This window comes from Macaca nemestrina, chromosome 2, assembly GCF_043159975.1.
Source record: "Macaca nemestrina isolate mMacNem1 chromosome 2, mMacNem.hap1, whole genome shotgun sequence".
Classification (NCBI taxonomy): Eukaryota; Metazoa; Chordata; class Mammalia; order Primates; family Cercopithecidae; genus Macaca; species Macaca nemestrina.
In genome coordinates this window covers 117351269-117369271 of record NC_092126.1, presented here as the reverse complement: position 1 = coordinate 117369271, position 18003 = coordinate 117351269, and the positions used below count along the sequence as shown (strand labels likewise).

The following is an 18003-nucleotide window of genomic DNA, read 5'->3' as shown; positions in this document are numbered from 1 at the left end:
CAGGCCCAGGAGATCAGTCTGAATTCTGGGGCCCTAAGACACAGCCAGCAGCCTCCTCCCAGAAACCTCCTACCCTTGCAGGGGTCTCCGTCGAGAGCACACCTACTTTACAAGGCATTTTTATGGCTCTTATCTCGACTGCTGCTTTTCTCAGGTCACAGGGCCTTTCTCAGCCCTGGCAAAACTCCACAGGCCCCTCATTCCTCTATTGGAAAGCCCAGGGCCTCGCCAGGAGAGGATTCCCAGGCACACTGGGGCTGCACAGAGACCGGGCTGAGTCCTTGGCTGGGCACTGCCCAGGAGAGAGGAACGAGACAGCCGGTCCTGGTCTCTCGGGCCCAGTGTGCACTGTGGGGCCTCCTTGTTCAGTTGCCTACATGGAACACACACGGCTGCCTCAGCAGAAAGCCTGCCCTCCACGCACCACCCAGGGGCCAACTGTGCTGTGGAGCACGGGTTTCCAGATCTAATGGCAGGGCGGGGGGCTGGGAAAGGAGAGCAGCAGTCCCTCTCCCGCATGCGGTGCTTTTCCATGTCTAAAATGCTCCATGGATCCCCACCATCCCTGTGCTCTGCACAACACTCTCTGGAGGAGGAGGGAATCCCCATGCAGCTGAGAACACAGGCGGAGGAGTGAAATGTTCTCCCTGTCCAAGGTCTGAGCCGCGGGGCAGCAAAGCAAAACCACCTCACGAATCACGAACACAGCCACTCCTACCCAGTCAGCTCCTCTCTGGCACTGTGGCCGGTGGGATTCATGTGCTTGCTGGCTTGGCCAGGTAGGAAACAGACAAAGGCCAAGGCCCGAGGAAGGCAGTGGAACTCACAAGGGCGAGGGCCTCCACCCGGCCTCACCTGCATCTGTTTCATCTAGTATTCATGGAAACAGAGTGACTTCATTTAGCAGCCTGTGTTTTGGGCTGAGGAATTAAATATTAACCATGGAAATGGGTCTGGTCACATTCCCCAGTGGGGCTGTGACAGCTGGAGTGAGGCAGAGGGCCCTGGGCACCTCCCAGCGGTGCTTTATAGTATATGCAGTTGGCAGACTCAGAAGCCAATGTGTCACGGCTATTTTTGGTTACTGATTAGAGTCCTCTTCAAAAATATGCTTGATTCCTCAGAAATTCCAGAAATGGATAGTCCTTAATCGTCATCAAAATGCCCACATGTTCAAAATGAAACTGTTCAGCCAGGAGCTGGAAGGGGCCAGGGCTGCACCCCTTCCCCCAGCTGGAGTTCCTCGCTCAGGATGACCCAGATCCTCCAGCTCCTGCCACCCACTGCTGCAGAGGGAAAGTAGGTGGGAGCAGCCAGCCCCAGCTCCAGCCCCTCTAGGCGGGATGGGTTTCCTGGCCCCAGAGTGAAGGGGACCAACAAGTCCAAAACCTGCCCCATGAACAGAGGGCACTGACAGACCTGACACAAAGATGAGGGAGGAGGAGGGAAAGTGAGGGAGGAGGAGGGAAAGTGAGGGAGGAGGAGGGAAAGTGAGAGAGGAGGAGGGAAGGCGAGGAAGGGGAGGAGGGGGGAAGAGAGAGGAGGGGGAGGGGGAGGAGGGAAGATGAGGGAGGAGGAGGGGGAAAATGAAGGAGGAGGAGGGAAGATGAGGGAGGAGGAGGAAGGATGAGGGAGGAGGAGGAAGGATGAGGGAGGAGGATGGAAGATGAGGGAGGAGGACAGAAGATGAGGGAGGAGGAGGGAGGAGGAGGGAAAAGGAGGAGGTGGAGGGAAGATGAGGGAGGAGGAAGATGAGAGAAGATGAGGAGGAGGAGGAGGGAAGATGAGGGAGGAGGGAAGATGAGGGAGGAGGAGGAGGGAAGATGAGGGAGGGAGGAGGAGGGAAGATGAGGGAGGGAGGAGGAGGGAAGATGGAGGGAGGAGGAGAGAAGATGAGAGAGGGAGGAGGAGGGAAGATGAGGGAGGAGGAGGAGGGAAGATGAGGGAGGAGGAGGAGGGAAGATGAGAGGGGAGGAGGAAGGAAGATGGGAGAGGAGGAGGGAAGATGAGGGAGGAGGGAGGAGGAGGAGGGAAGAGGAGGAGGGAAGATGAGGGAGAAGGAGGAGGAGGGAAGATGAGGGAGAAGGAGGAGGGGGGAAGATGAGGGAGGAGAAGGAGGGAAGATGAGGGAGGAGGATAAGGTCTGGAGGGGCCTGAGGACAGATGGACACCAGAATGTCCAGGTGGCCCTCAGAGGCATGGGGTTTTGCAAGACGGGCCTGGGGCACAGCTGGCTCTGCACTTGAGCCCACTCTTCCCCTTTGGGGGCTCAGTCACTCCATCACAGAGTGGAGCAGGGCTGACAACAGCAAAAGCATGTGTGTGGTTTGCCTACCTCTCAGGATGGTCCCAGATTCAAAGACAATGCTATGTATGCAAAACACCCCTCACCAGATGTGCGTGTGCAATCTCAGGGCCCCACAGCCTCTCTCTTCTTGAAGAGAGTCAAGCACGGCGCTGAAGAGGCTGGAGATCTATCACGTAGGATGTGGATGAGAAAGAAAGGAAAGCAGACACACTCTCTGACCCGGGGCTGGTCTTGAGGACTAAGAGTCCTCACCTGGCAGCACACATCCATCACCCGCCCCCAGAGCGGGGGTGGGGGAGAGGCACACTGTTCCCCAGGAGGTTCCACCCAAAACAAAAAATCTGGCCTCACATGCTGGGGTGGGAGGTAGTAGGCGTCTCCTTGGAGATCTCCGTGAATCATAGCAAATGGGCGAGTCATCGTCCTCCAAGAATCCTTGGGGGTGATGGTAGCCTCGGGGCCTCTCAAAGTCCACGTTTCTGCCTGGGTATCTGCTGTAGTAGCCATAGTTTTGCCTGGAGGTCAGAGAAGAGGGCAGTAAAGTTCTAGGTAACAAGCTCTGTCACTCAACCCTGCCAGACTGACATCCATGCTCCTCTCCCCACCTCCTCCCTTGGACACAGTAGGACTGGCTGAGGACAAGGCTGGCTTCAGTTTCATGGAAGATTCCAGATGGAGAGCAAGGGCCATTATAGGAAGGTTGGGGACTGGAGGCCTGTGCTGAAGGATGTGCTGGCAGTTTTGATCCCTCAGCTCCAGGGCAAACGTGGATTGCAGATGTCCTGTGAGCCAGTCTCTTACCCACTCATTTCCTCCCTGAGAGCCCCTCTCCTGAGCGCCTTCCCTCTGCCAGGAACTGGGCACCAGGGACACCAAGATGCATGAAGCATGAGCCCCACCCTCAATGGGCTTAGAAAATGCCACGAGCACAGAGAAATCGAATGCAAGCTGGAAAAAGCCAGTGCTGGAAGAGAGGAACTCATATGGTTCCATGAGGTTTTCTTTCTGGGGGGTGGGAGAGGGATTTCAATTCCAGTCATGGAAACAAAAAGCAAGGCCCTAGAGCAGACCCTTGAGAGGGGGGATGAGGCCAGCAGATGGAGTGAGGGCATCCAAGCAGGCGCCAGTGTGAAAAAAAGCCCTAGAGAAGGGAACACAAGTTCCTTTGGCTCAGAGTCAGTGGTTTCAGAAGTCAGGCATTTGAAGGAGACACAGGGAAGAGCCTCGGGAGCAGAGGGCGGAGGGTGATTTTCATCCGCCTGCTACGCCTCCTAAAGCAGAGTGCTCATTCTAATTACAAACATTCTTTCTGCAGGACAGAAGCCAGACGGACCCCTCTGCTGAGTGACCCCTTGTTTCTTCATCTCCCCAAGAGACCCCTTGAAGTGGCAGGAGGCAGGTGCTGTGCATGAGGACCTGGCCGAGCTCCAGGCTGGCCGAGCCGCTGTGCACACAGAGCCCTGGGGCCACCAGAGCTCCAAGTGTTAATTCAGCAAAAACTGATCTCTCCAAAGACAGGGGGTGGTGGAAAGGCACTAACCCAGCCATGAAGCAGGCCCAGCTCCCATTTCCCAAGCTGTCACTAAAAGGCCTCAGAGGCCCCTAGTGGAAATAAGCAACAGGTCTGAAAGAATAGTCCCCACCCTGCCTCTCTGTGGTTCTCTTTCTCCAGCTCCACTCTCCCTCTGGCCTGGAGTTTCTGCTCCCGTTTTGCTTTTTTAGGGGAAGCCCAGTGCAGCTGCCGGTGGCCCTGGCTTCCTGAGCAGGCAGAGCACCAGGGCAGGGTGGCCTCCTGCTCTCCACAGGAGCCAGAGCAGCTCACCTGCTCCAGGTGGGCGAGCTGTCATCCTCATAGCACTCCTCGCTACTGAAATACTCCTGCTCCCCGAAGCAGCGGGGGTCCCTGAAATAGCCATGTATCTCTGGGTCTTCCCGGCAAATAGTTGGGAGCTGTTCATCTCCTGAGTCGGACCTGCAGTCGGGAGAGAGGATCTGAGAACCTGGGCAGGCGGCAGATAATTCCTGCTGCAGCCGCACCTCTGCATGTGGCCAGCAACCCTGCCTGGGTGCTCCTCGCTTCTCCCAGCATGCACCTGCCTCAGGCAGCACTGGACTGCTCAGGCTTCTGGCAACGGCAATGTGTGTCTGTCTGTGTGTGTGGTGTGCCTGCGTGCCAGGATAGGGTCTCTCTCAGTGCCCTGCACAATGTTGGTGTCAAACCATTGTGTCCAGAGGCCTTGGAGCCAAAGGAATAGGTGCAATTTGGAGAACAGAACAAAAAAATGGACCTACGATGCTGCAAACAGTGGTCGGCGGCCCCGGGAAAAAGACCTGGGTTCCCAGGGCATCTGCTCTGATCCCTCCCTCTCCTTCTAGTCCCCCAGCTCCAGCCTAGTGTGACTTCAAAACCTGGAACAAAGGAGCTTCCTGGCCACCGACCTCTGCTATATCAAATCAGGAAGGTCACGTGAGTTCTGGATACAGTGCCACAGGGGAAACTGTCACAGAACATGTCCACCATGTTTCCACAGGCTGCCCTGCCCCAGGAATGTGGTAAGTCTCCCTGAAACCCGGCTCATGCTGGCTTCAGTCCTCAGAAAAGGCCTTGGCTAAGTCAATCCTCTCTCCAAAGGAAGGATGGTGCTTCCTCCGACTTCTCCACTTTTTTGCACCCAGCTCGGGCCCACATGGCTCCCGACTTCACTTGATAACATGACACCGGAAGACCTATCCTCCCCTGGCCCCCAACAAAATGAGCATTCCAACCACGATTCAACTCAGGTCAATATGCGTGGAGTGGAATATACTACACATATCTCGAGGGCTTCAGGGAAAATGACAAGATCCCATTCCTGACCTTCGGGAGGTTTGGGTCATGCTGCAAAGCATCCACAAGAAGCCTGACTCCAGAGAGCAGCTGCAGCTGCCAGCCACACAGGCTGAGGCCTCCATAAGTGCACAATGGATGCTCCTAATGCCATTGTGAGGCCTGCAGGAGCCAGCCCATGGGGTGTACCTTGTGTGTGGACACCAGTCCTTGGATGGCAACAGTCGACAGAGATATGGATCTGAAGGTGCCTTTGCTTAGAAGCAACAACCTCTGACCTCTGAGTCCCCAGCCATGAATTATGATAACCTTTAACAGGCTGGCCTAAAGAAGTGTTTCTCATTCTTCAGCACTCAGAGAGGCCAGATGGTAACATACCATCACAGTATTTAACACGAAAACAGGTAATGAGCACATACCTAATGTAAGTTTCATAATAGCGGGTTCTATCCAGGAAAGGCATAACATGGGAAGGAGGGAGAAGATAAAAGTTAATTTCCAACCAAATTTACAATGCAAACATCAGGCTACCTCCTAGAGAAGGGGTTAGCAAATTATGATTTGCCATCCACATGGGGGCTGCCACCCGGGCTTCTATGACCCATGGGCTATAAACAGTTTTCATAGTTATAAAGGATTGAAAAAAATAAAAAAAAAAATCCCAAGACAAAAACTATCTCATCATATGTAAATATATGAAGTTCAAATTTCAGTGATCATAAGGGAAATTTTACCGGGACACAGCCACACACCATTCACTTACATATTTCACACTGCAGCGGCAGAGCTGAGAAGCTGCAAGACTGTATGGTCCTCAAAGCCTAAAATATTGACTCACTGACCCTTTAGAGAAACAATTCACCAACCCCTGTCGCACAGTATGTGAGCACAACTGAGAGGCGGGTTTGTGGCTGCTGTTTTAAGGCCCCTCGGCGCCCCCATACAGGACGTAGGATGGCACGTGGCCCTTATCCTTTAGGTTCATCACGTGGAGAGTGTCAGAGGTGGCAATGACCTGGGGGACACTCACAGATCCTGACACAAACGCCTACGGGGAACCTCCTCCATGCTCCAGAGCACAGAGGACAGACCCGCCTTGCTCCTTGTGACTAGAGGCAACACGGGTGGACACCACACGAGCAAGTGCAAACACACCGTCAAGGTTACCTTTTCACACTGGACCTTCTCTGAGGCTCCCGGTCATGCTTGTGGGAAGAATGATGCCCATTTTCAGACACATGCTCAAGGTTCCCAATGCTGGGCCGCTTTCCATGGGCAGCTTTGGACATATTGGCATTATTGAGATTGGCATTTGTTGAGGTGGGAACTTGCTTTCCTATGGAATTATGGTTATGATGGTTATGACACACCGAATTTCCTGCTGGAGGAAACAGCGGTTTCTCAGTATCACTTGCAGGTGGAATTGAAGGCCTTTGGACATGCAGGGGACGGTGGGTGGTATTGGTCTGCTGAAGGGAATCTCTCCTATCACTATTAACATGATTGACATGGTTTCCAAGCAGGGCACCATTTCTCTGCAAAATAATGGGAGACAACACCAGGTAATTTAACAAGTATTTGATGCAGACTAGCTATGTTAGGTAACTTTTTCTACATGAAAAACAAATTCTAGGCAAGTTCCGTAGGATCCCTGTAGAACAATCTGAGTGTCTTAATGATCAGGGTGAATGTGACTGTGTGGCAGTTGGTCCCCCCGAGATGAGGAAGGTTACCGATTTCCTGAGCTGGGGAGCAAGCTGTCGGCTGTCACTCGAGTGTGCTCTTCCGGTTGCTCCAAGTTGGGGTGACTTATACCCAGCTGGGCTGGCTGGTGGCCCCAAGGTTGGGCATGGTCTCTGGGCTGGGGGACTGAAAGCCAGCTGGTGGATCAAAGAGCTGGCCCCATAAGGAGAAGGGTAGTGTGGGCAGCTGCCAGAAGGACCCAGGACCAGGATGCTCGTCCACATGGCCAGTGGCTGTGGCCGAGCTCCTCAGAAGCGGGCACTGAGGGGAAGGTGGATAAACTCAGGGAAAGAGCTGGCCTGGCCCTAGAAGAGGTGCTGATGCATGGGGAGGGTCTGTAGGCGGGGGAGGGTGTGGTCTGAAAGCCCCTCTAGACCCTGGGGCTGGGCTGCATTCTCCAGACTCTTCCGTGGATCATTAACTGCCCAAACTGGAGTCCTGCCCTGCTATTTCCAGGTGGCCAGTGTGTAGCTAGGCGTGGAATAATTACTTTGAACACATCATCTTCTTCTTCTCGTTTTGTTTCCTCAGGCTCGTCATCTTGCAAATCACACGATATAGCACGCCGGATTTCTGGCCCAATGTCATGCAGTGTCCTTAATCCCGCCTAGATCAATGGAAATGGCAGAACAGGTTAGACCACACATGGGCCCTGGGGCCAGCCTGGGTCCTGGCTTTGCTCCTTCCTGATTCAGCGGTGGGGAGGAAGGCTTCCCCAAAAGCCAATCCAGGGCACTGACTGATGTCACTGAAGGCAGTCTAAGGGTTGCTGGTATGGTCAGGCATCCAGATGGTCAAGAAGGTCCTAGGTAGGATGCCTGAGGCCTGCAACCCAGTAACTTCCTTTGCAAATACCCCCACTTCCAAGGAACACTGCCTGGTTACTAGTGCTAGGGTCTGCCAAGCCAAGAGCTTATGTCCCTGTCTCAATGACAGTCTTCAGTAGGCTCACCTACAAGAGCCCAATCTCTCCAAGCCCAGAGCAGGGCAAGGAGCACAGCCTGGCCGATCTAAAGGGAGGGTGATATGGACTTCCTGGCCGCATCTAGGATGAGGAAGCCTAGGTGTAGGTGCCAGAGGCACAGGCAGACCAATCAGCCCTCGGGCCACTGGTTCTGCTAAAAAGCCATGGAACGAGTGAGTGACACAACACACTGCAACCACCAGCACACTCGGACCACGACGGAGCAGACTGACACGCACACAGACCCGGCCACCATGGTCATCGGGATACCCTGGCCTGTAGCCTGTGTGCAGGCTGAGAACTCACCAACAGGGGGTCCGCTTTTTGAAGATCACAACAAACTGAAAGTGGCTCATCAGCCTTTGCAGACAGTGCAAGACCCACCAGAAGACCCCACGGGGAGACCCCTCCGGGCCCCTCACAGACACTCTGCATCTCCCCTGGGGCCCTCACAGCTGCCTTCCTCACTGCGGTCCCTGCTATGTTGGGACAGGGCCCAGGAGAAGCCCTTCAATTGTTCACAGCTTCATTAGGGAAGCATTCCAAGATGCTTATGCACGGTGCATGGAGGAAGGGTCTGCTCCAGCTCTGAGAGAATTATGTTTTGACCACCAATTTGAAGAAAAACAGTATGCTGAGTTAAAGACTAATAGGGACTGCATGGCAACTTTAACCTTTTCCATCGAAAGACCTGCAACTGAAGAAGGCATGTCCTCTCTGCCCTGGGTCTAGGGTCCTATATCCAGGCAGCCCCTCCTCACTCACTGGCAGTCTGCCTACAGCTCCGTAGCCATAAAGGCCTAGAGAACAGCTAAGACACTGACTGTGCAGCAAATGCTTCAATTTCAGGGTGGTTTGTAAAGGAAAACTGGGCTAAGTGGTGGGTCCTCAGGGGAGGAGACCGCTTCCCTGTCCTTCCTCCACAACACCTGGTAGCATGTGGGCAGCTGTGGCAAGGACAGAGAGGCATGATGACCATCCCTGAGACATACACGTGGTAAAAGAGATACCCAGCAGTGCTTCAGGGAGGAGGAGGGGACGGTGGCCGCAGTCTGGCCAGATCCATCAGGGCTGGGTCTCACTGGTCTGGGGATGCTCAAAACTGGTCCTGTGCAGTTGCCAATGCCAGTGCTGGTGATGTTAATTTAGAATGTAAAGTCACGCAGGAACTTCCTGAGATGCCCTTATAAAAACAGCCTGGTGCATAAAAGCACCCAGCCTTTGAGACAATTCTGCTAAAAACGGTGCCAGGTTGGGTTTGATTTGAGCCAATCTGTGAAGACAGAGCAGCAGATCTTTCCATTTAGTGAATTCTGAAGGTGAAAGAAGAGCCGGGAACGGAAGCTTTAAGCTTCCTGGCTAGGAATGCTGAGATCTTATAGGGGACAGACAGTCATGTCCCACGTCAAACCAAGACAGTTCTTGGGGTGGTCAGTGAGGCTGCTTCTCGCTCTCCTGTCCCTCTGATCACAGGCTCAGGATGCATGTGTGTATGCTTGTGCATACACGTACATGCATTCACACACACACACACACACACACACACTTTTCCCTCTCTCAGGATCCCTGAATTCAGCACATCTGAGCCTGGGAGGTCATTTGGTTCTGAGGTGGACCCACCTGCCATTCTCATGGAAACATCAAGAAGGTAACTGCAATGTTTTGTTGGTAAAAGCTCTTACACAGCACAGCTGCAGGAATGTGAAGAAAGGTCATACCCAGCAGTACTCAACAGCCTGCATTTCATTCATTCAGAGCTTCCTAGGGTAAATTATTGAGGGATGATGAGCTAAGCAAGGGTTTCACTTCTGATTTTGGATCAACTGGGAAGAAAAGTCTGTTACATATCTAAGGCTCCCAAACAAAAAGACAAGGTTTGAGACACTTGCTGCTGCTTCCACAAAATAAACATAGGTTATAATGCACTCAAGTCAACACCCCCAAGTAAATTTGGTACATTAATCCATATTACAAGGCAGTAAAGGCCAGGAATGCTCCCAAGTTTAAACAACATATAATCCTATTTACTGTCATTCAACTGATTGGACTAGGTCTGATTAAAAGAAATAGAAAACTATTTATTTGGATAATTTTTAACATCATCCTCTGTTGACGGGTTGACATTTCACTGAAATACACATATAACATAATTGCATAATAGAAACAAAAACTGTCTCCAGCACATCTTCAGTGATACACAAGATTAGGATTCAGTCGACAAGATAGTGCAATGAACAGACATGGGACAGAGAATTTGTTTGCAACATAAATCATGGAGAAGGTTGAAAGGTGGCCCAAGTTGCCACTTCCAAAGACAAATAATGACAACATATTTATTAAAGAGACATTAGAGGAGGAGAGAAAGCATCGCTCTTCCCAGACACAGAAGCAGAGTCAGAAATCATGATTATATTCTGCTTGTTCCAGGCAAGGAAAAACACACCTCGTAAGAGTCAGGGACTGACTCTACTTTTTCACATGTCATCTGGGGAGGGCCAGGTCAGGCTGTCCCCCACAACTGGGAGTGAGGGAAACAGATGTTCCCAAACTAGAAGTGACATGAAGCTTAAGCACAGCACCCTGAATTTATTACATATCACAAAACATGGTAATGAAGTTTTTCTAGCACACATATCAAGCTAAAAGGTAGCTTAGGCTGCTCCCAAAATTCCATAGGCACAAGTTCCAGTCCCCAGAAATACAGAAAACTATCTTAGACTCTTGAAAAAATTACTTTTCCACAGCCCTAAAAAAAAGAACATTTTTTTCCTTGGGATAAACACTTTACAATCAGTAAAATTATCTATTCTTTCATATTTCATATCTGTGTCTACCTCTATCAGCAAAATACTATTTTAATTTGAAAAGTGGTCATTAGCACTAAACCAACACAATTAAAGCCATATAAAGTCATTCCATTAACATCACAGCAGGAATATGGTTTTGAAGAAACACAGAATTGCTATAAAATATAAACATTATTGACTTATTTTAAGATGTCCAATCTTATAAAATATTAAACAGAATCAAGACTAGTTTCTGGTTGATTTTAAAATGCTAGATGTTATCATAAATATTTTTTTAAAAAGAAATGTTGGCGCTTTGCCTGTAGACTGCTGCTTAAAATTTTAGACACCATTTAGTTGGAATTTCATAGATACTCTATTGAATGATTAAGTTACCAAAAAAACTAAAATGTCTCTAAACACTTCCGAATAGCATAACATGATGATATTTTGACATCAAATATGAACACCCATTTACCTTCCTTTCTCCTGCCCACTTTTAGGGTTAAGTTTCTCCTGCCTAGATGCATTTGCAATGCTTTTGCTGCCTGTGTCCCTAAGCTAGCTCTATCAGACACACCAGCCATCTGCCAGCTCTCACAGCGCCACAGCAAGCATGCACAAGTGCCTGCAGCCCTGTCCTGGACCTACACTGTAGCAGTGGAGATAAGAGATGCACGTCTCTAGTCGGGACCGGGCCAGGTCATTCATCTTCAGGATACAAGCGCCAGGCTTTCAGACTCCAGCCAAAGAACCCTGCCTGGCAGAGCCTGTTCCCCATCACAGGCAGGCTGCACTCAGCCTAGGCTGGCCCTGTACACAGTCATCTCACTGGTGACAAGTTCTGGTTAACCCTTTAGCAGGAGTCAGTCTATACCCAATGAGAGGGGACCTTTTTAGACTAGTTCCATTAGAAAACAGAATGAGATTAAGTTCTTATGGAATAAACCTGCTCATCTGCAAGCTGCTGTCCGCCTCCTCAGCACATCACACATGCACACCCCTTATTTTAACACCACTCTCCTCCAGGGAAAATGTGATGGTGGCTTTTGTGTCCCTTGTGAATGGTCCTTGTGTCAGATATAAAGGGTTGGAATCCTGGCACTCTGTTAGTAATCCACAGTGATTCCCTCACTGAAAAGTCAGGGGTAACATGACCCCCACAAGCTCCCATAGGGGTTCCACTATTCCCATCACTTGGAAAGATAAAGGAAACTTTAAAGAAATTACCCAAAATATGACCTTTGCCTGCACACAATGTGAGAGCTCTCTGTTTCAGTTCCACCTTGATTCTTGGTGCAATCAAGAATCTGATTCTGTTGTAATTTTAACAACCGAATCAGAAAGTCTTGCCAGTTTCCTGATAATAGAGCATTCTGTAAAATTCAGGCTTAGCAGAAGCTGTAAATCACAACTTCTATTCTGATAGCATCTTTATACCAGTCATTGTGAGGTTACATACGAATATTCCACTAGATTCCGGGAGGAAGGGAGAGCAAAGGTTATTCCCATGTGGTTAAATTATGTGCCCAAATGAGTCAAAGGCTCAATGAGGACTCTTGGCCTCTAAGCCTGTTCTTCCTGTGACACTGGGCTGCCTCACCTCTCCCAAACTCTCCACCTCGACCACCACCCAGGCAAAGTCACTGCACCTACTGGGAAAGAGTGCTGGATTGGAGTCTGAATCACACACTTACTCACCTATCGTCACGACTGTGGGGTGCCACCTGATGAAGGCTAACCCTCTTTTGACTACCCTAGCAGAGCTCTTATATTCCTAAGTCAGCATGGAGACGACAAATGATCACAAGCTATCCCTGAAACGGATCCTGTTTGGCACACATCCTTGGTCCCAATTGTGCACTTAGGGGAGTTGACTTTTAAAACCACTTTCCATCCTGCCCTGACTCAGACCATCACACCTGCAGATCAGCACAGGCAGCAAGACTCGGCCACGCTAAACGAATGAGGGCATAGCAGCTCCATGCCTTGGGGGAGTGGGCTGAGACTGGGAAGGGGCTGGAGGGGGAGACCGGTTCCAGTTAGGGCAGTGCCGCTGCACAGGAGCCTCTTTAACAAGGGAGATGATTAAAAGGCTCCAGCACCATCTGCCTTTAGGGGAACCTGGTAGCATTCCCCCAAAGCAGCAGTTCCCAGGTGTGTTCCAGGGACCTTGGGGCATCCCAAGACACTGTCAGGGGTCCATGAGGTCACTGTGATTTGCATAATATAAGGATGTTCTTTGCCTTGAACACTCTCATCCTCTCATGAGAGCACAGTGAGGTTTTCAAAGGCTACCTGATGTGTGATGTCATCACCCTGGCGTCTTTGTGCTTGCATATTCTCGTTTTAAAAACTGCTTAGTTTTAATTTCTAAGACAGTAAATATTGACACACAAGGGTCTTCAATAATGTAGAGTACAAAAGGGTCCAAAGACCAAAAAGTTTGATAACTGCTGACCAATGTATCCTCCAACAGGCACTACTACTGTTTCTTCAGATGCAGACTTTTTACCCCATCTAGGATTCCCGCTATTCTGTGGACCTTTCTCCATTCTTGGAAGAAATGGCCTTCCTATGGCTTCTCTGAGCCAACCTTTGGGACTTCTCAATGGGTTGCCTTCAGCATGCTTTAGAATGATGTGCCCTTCCAAGTTCCCAAACAGCTGTGTCCCTTAGGTCTAAGAGGTGCCAAGGAGAATGAACTCACCTGGGTTTCTACCCACCCTGGAACTGTTATTAAGTCTTAGCCAGCTCCTTCACACAGATCATCTAATCATGACACAACTGGGCTGCCAGAGGACACTAGATGCATGGTACTAAATAACAAGCCACGATAATTACCACCTTTTACTACTATGTCACATCACTTCACTTCTTTTCAGCAACTCTTTCTTCTCAAAGACTTCTGAACATAATTATTATTTTCAAAGAAGCGAGATCTCCTCACTTTCTGAAAGAGTATATAATGTAGTACCCAATAGTCCAGTGGATTAATTTTTAATTGGGTTGTTCCACATGTAAGCTAGTCGAGAAGAGCCTGATGTCCAATCTTACCTTTGCTTCCCTAGGATGTATACTGGCCTGCCTCTCATCTTCTATCCAGGAGCTGAAGAGTTTAGCCTATGGATGCTGGTGTTGGGGGTGTCAAGTTTGCTGTGTGTGTCTGTGAAGATTCTAAATAATGAACTTGAGTCGTCTCTCACAACTTTCTCTACACTAGAAGCTACACTTCTCTGCCAAGGCTTTAAGAGAAATGACAGAGGTGTCTCTGCCGTTTGATGCCAATCAAGTTTCAGGAAGCCTTCTTTCCCTTTTGAGTTGAAGCTGGAAGCGGCCTTCCTGATTCCTGGCTGTCTTTTCTAGGCCGGCCTTGCTACCAACCTTAGCCAATGCCGTTCCCCAGCAAAACAGCCAGGCCCAAGTAGAGAAAATGCTCTTGTTCCATTTACATCACTCCCTAACTCCCATCTAGAAAGTGGTCACTTGTCAGTTTTTACTTATTTGAGGAGCGTGGAGAAGGCACGTGGAAACGCCGCCCACTTGAATCACTTGGGGCCTTTCTGCCGAGGCCTGAGTGTATGGAATCTTGGATCTAGAAGGTGGGTCACACTGGCCCTCTGAGACAGGGTGACACATACAGGCGGTAGGCACATGCCATCCTTCAGCACTGAATCAACTCAACATCGGGTGGGTCAAAGACAGAGGGACTGTCTGTCTGAGGGCAGATCAGTTTCTCACCAGCACCCACAGGGTGGACCAGCTTCCCTTTCAGGGATGATACATCACATTCCTCATAAATTCTTATAACTTAATATACCCAGGCGCTGCCCAATCAGAGCAGAAGTGGGCCTTTGGACCACAGCAGGGTCCTGGAGGCTCCCTGCAATGTCAGGCTCTAGACCTGTAGTTGCTGAGTCACAGAGCAGTCTCAGGAGGGGTGGGGCTGCTGGCAGTGGGGAAGGAGACTCAGGTGCTAGGGTGACAGCTGTTGATACCAGGTGCAGCTGTGCTTCGACATCTTGACAAGTGGTCTGGCCACACTGGAGTGTTCCTGGCTTTCCACCCCATCCCCTACATCACCATGTGGTGCAGCATGAAGCAGTCAAACCTGCCCTCGGGCCCTATGGACTGTGCTGGGAGAACCCACACCACCTAATGCGAGCTCCTGGATGTTAACTAGTCTGCACACTTACACACATGGGGGCAGAGTCGGGAGCTAGACCCATTTCCATAATGAGGACAGCAGGTCCACTGAAGTCCAGGTAGGTCAGACCTCTTGGTACAGTGAGCACTGCAGCCAAGGGCAAATGTCATAGGCACAAAAGACATCACTGGAAAAGATCCTGAGGCTGGGATTGACCCTGTCAGTCATGCCTAGGACAAGCTTGCAGAAAGCATACTTCCCACTGGGGACATTGCTCTCACCCTCTGCCTAGCCTTTGGGACTCTTGCCCTCCCAGGATGCTTGGAAGAGTGTCCACTTCTACAGGAATAGGGTCCCCCCCGAATCTGCTGTCTCTCTCTTCCCCTGTCTCCGCAGGCCCCACATGCATACACACGCACTCGCACACACACACAGCTTCCAGCCTGTACATATCAGGGCAGGTTAAAGGGGCTCATAAGCCCTTCTTTTCTCTACACACTTCAGAGACTTCAATTTTTTTAGATTCTTCTGCATGACCTCTGCACTATGGCTACTTTTGAATGTTGATCTTAAAATCCCAACTGGCCACTTGGGGTGTCTTGGGCTCAGCGTCAGATGTACAGACTCCAACCACCATTTGGAATCAGCTGAGAATTCCAGACCAGACACCCTCATCAACCAGCACCTTGGGCAAAAATCTGCTATTCTTAAGATGTGAAAATGCAACCTGCAGAGTTACCTTTGTTGACATCTTTGTGCACTGCCTAGATATCTTTAAAAGGGGGGAGTTCTCCTTCTCAATGGGTAAGTATGGTACAGAACAGAAAAGAGATCAAAGGAAAACAAGACTTTCTTAAAGTTCTGGTAGTAAACAGGCATATGATATTATTATTGTTGTAGTCTTAATAATAAGCAATTATACGTTCAAAGTGCTTTACAATCACTTAGCTATTCCTCACAACAGCCCTGTGAGGTAGGTCGACATTATTAACCCCATTTTACAGATGGGGGAAACTGAGGCACAGAGAGGTTAAGTGTCTTGCCCAAGGTCACGCAGCAAGTGAAAGCTGAAACTGGGACTAGAACCCAGGTTCCCTGACTCCCAGTGTCCTTGAAACTAGACCACACTGCTTCCAAAGAGGCATCCCCAGACTGGCTCTGACCACGAATTAAAGACGGACAATGTTAGATGAGGTTTGGGTGTGGTGGTGTTTCCTGTGGACACGTTAAGATGGAACCTGAGGTGTTGCCTGGATTGAGTTTGGCATGCGGGGTGTATGTGTTAGTTTCAATGGGTGTATCTGAGCTTCCTGGCCTGTCCACTTCTCACTGCATTCTGGACTGGGTCACTGCAGAGAGCAGGGCCGGACGCTCAGGAGGTCATGGTGGACTGGTATACAAAAGGAACTCTGTCAGCTCAGCGCCGAGGGGCCTGCCAGTCTTTGGGAGTTCGGGCAAACTAGGGATGCAGGACTTTGGAATGGAGTCAGATGCCCACCTTAGGCAGGTCTGCTTAATCTTTTTATTTTTATTTTTATTTTTTTGTTTTACTGGCCAGCATCAGGAAGTTGTGTTCATTTCATTTCTCTGTGGGGCAGCTGCCCCCCTCCTTTGCTCTCTCTCCCTCTTTCCCTTTCTCTGAGTCTCTGCTTGGAAGGGAAAACTGTTAAGACTTGTACGATCCCTTTCACGAAAAAGAACCACCGTGAGCAACGTCCGCGACAGGCAGCCCTGGCTCCGCAGATGAGCCACGGCCCCGCTTCCACCTTCCGGAGGAGTGCTTTGCTTGGAAGGGGTCTCCCTGGGGCCTTGGGTCTGCTTTTTCCTGCATTTCTTCCGAAATGCTGTTTCAGTAGAAATAAGCCCACTTGAGACTTTTCCCTTTCAAGGCCTTAGCCACAAACGCCTTCCGACTAACCAGCTTGGTGCCGTAGCTCAGGCAGAAAATTCTAAAGCATCCGTTCAAGCATCTGAAACAAACGAATCAGCCAGTGAAATCTCATCTGTTAGCATCTGTTCTCCTCTTAGATTAAAAAAAGAAAAAAATTTAAAAAGAGCCTTTTGATGGCTTCAGGTAGAATCATGCTTTAAAAAAATAACAAAACAAAACTCCACTCCTTTTTAGACTAAGGTGACCAGGCAACAGGTGTTTTACTCTTCTACAGATTAAATCTCTGTGGAGAATCCCATTTTCTTCTGTCTTTATGCATCAAGCCTCCCTAAGAAGACCACATGGGGCACATCAGGGGCTGCGAGTCCTTTGTTTCTTACATACCACCCACATCTCCCCTCAACCACCTGCATCACGAACTGGTGGCTTGGGCACAGGCTTTACAATTATTCAACCTAACAACCTAATTCTTTAGAGCTAGAAATAATGGTCTCCTCCTTAAACCAAACTTCCAAACAGGCAAAAGGACTATCCCTCCAAAGCTTTCCTACGATGGGGATGGAAAGGCTCCCAGCTGGGAGGAGTGGGGGACATAGTGTCCTCGGATTCCACTGGAGTGCGTGTCTTTTGCAGAAAGGAAATTCTCGAATGTTAAAAGAAAGAGAAATGAACAAAACTTTTCCCACTTAGGGGTCTTTTTCTCATCCACAAGACACTGGACTAAAGAGTGTCTGTAACTTGCACAGATGTCCTCATCTAGAAGGTCTGATGGGACATTCAGCATGCATTGCTGTCTGCTGGGAAGGGGACTGAGAATTTTCATGGCTGCATGGCTGTGTTCCTTTATTTATTTGCCCCTCGTAGGTCACTCGGATGTAGCAACAATGGATGACGAGCGAATGCTGAGTCAACCCAAAGTGAACATGGCATGTAGGAGATGCGCAAGAGGAAATTAAAAAAAGACCTGATGCAGCTTCTCTCTGGTTCCCTCTGTAGAGGGGCTGGAGAGAAGGTTGGTTTTAATGATGAAGATGGATGGAAGGATGGAAACTGCACACTCATTCAGACCACAGAGGCCAGAAGACACCGGATGCCGAGCTCCTTCCCACACATGGATCCAGGAGCTCAAGCCATTCCCCTTCATGTGGGAGGCAGCATTGCAGTTGGTCTGAACACAGGGAGATCAGATGGAGCCCACAGGGTTCAAAACCACAGTGCGTATGTGTGTCCTTGAAAAAACGTTCTCTGGGGGTGGGGGCGCAGAGGTCTTGGGCCCGTCCTGGAGGCTGTTCAGACAGACTGCACCCTACGCAGCACAAGCACGCACATGCCTAGGT

At 50.1% G+C, this 18003-nt stretch overlaps 1 protein-coding gene across 21 annotated transcripts in view; it reads right to left on the bottom strand.

The window, feature by feature from the left end:
• Positions 1-18003, bottom strand: part of LOC105480573 (calcium voltage-gated channel subunit alpha1 D) — a 327130-nt gene that overhangs the window by 5141 nt on the left and 303986 nt on the right. For 17 of the 21 annotated variants that reach the window (XM_011739659.2, XM_011739655.2, XM_011739648.2 and 14 more), the window contains 5 exons: positions 7369-7485; positions 6303-6670; positions 5555-5581; positions 4131-4280; positions 2660-2823 (listed from right to left, as the gene is read on the bottom strand). In XM_011739659.2, the coding sequence (XP_011737961.1) occupies positions 2660-2823; positions 4131-4280; positions 5555-5581; positions 6303-6670; positions 7369-7485 (826 nt within the window). Of the gene's footprint in view, positions 1-2659; positions 2824-4130; positions 4281-5554; positions 5582-6302; positions 6671-7368; positions 16746-18003 lie in introns of those variants that run through there. The other 4 variants (XM_011739661.2, XM_011739651.2, XM_024792372.2 and 1 more) reach the window with 3 other exon arrangements.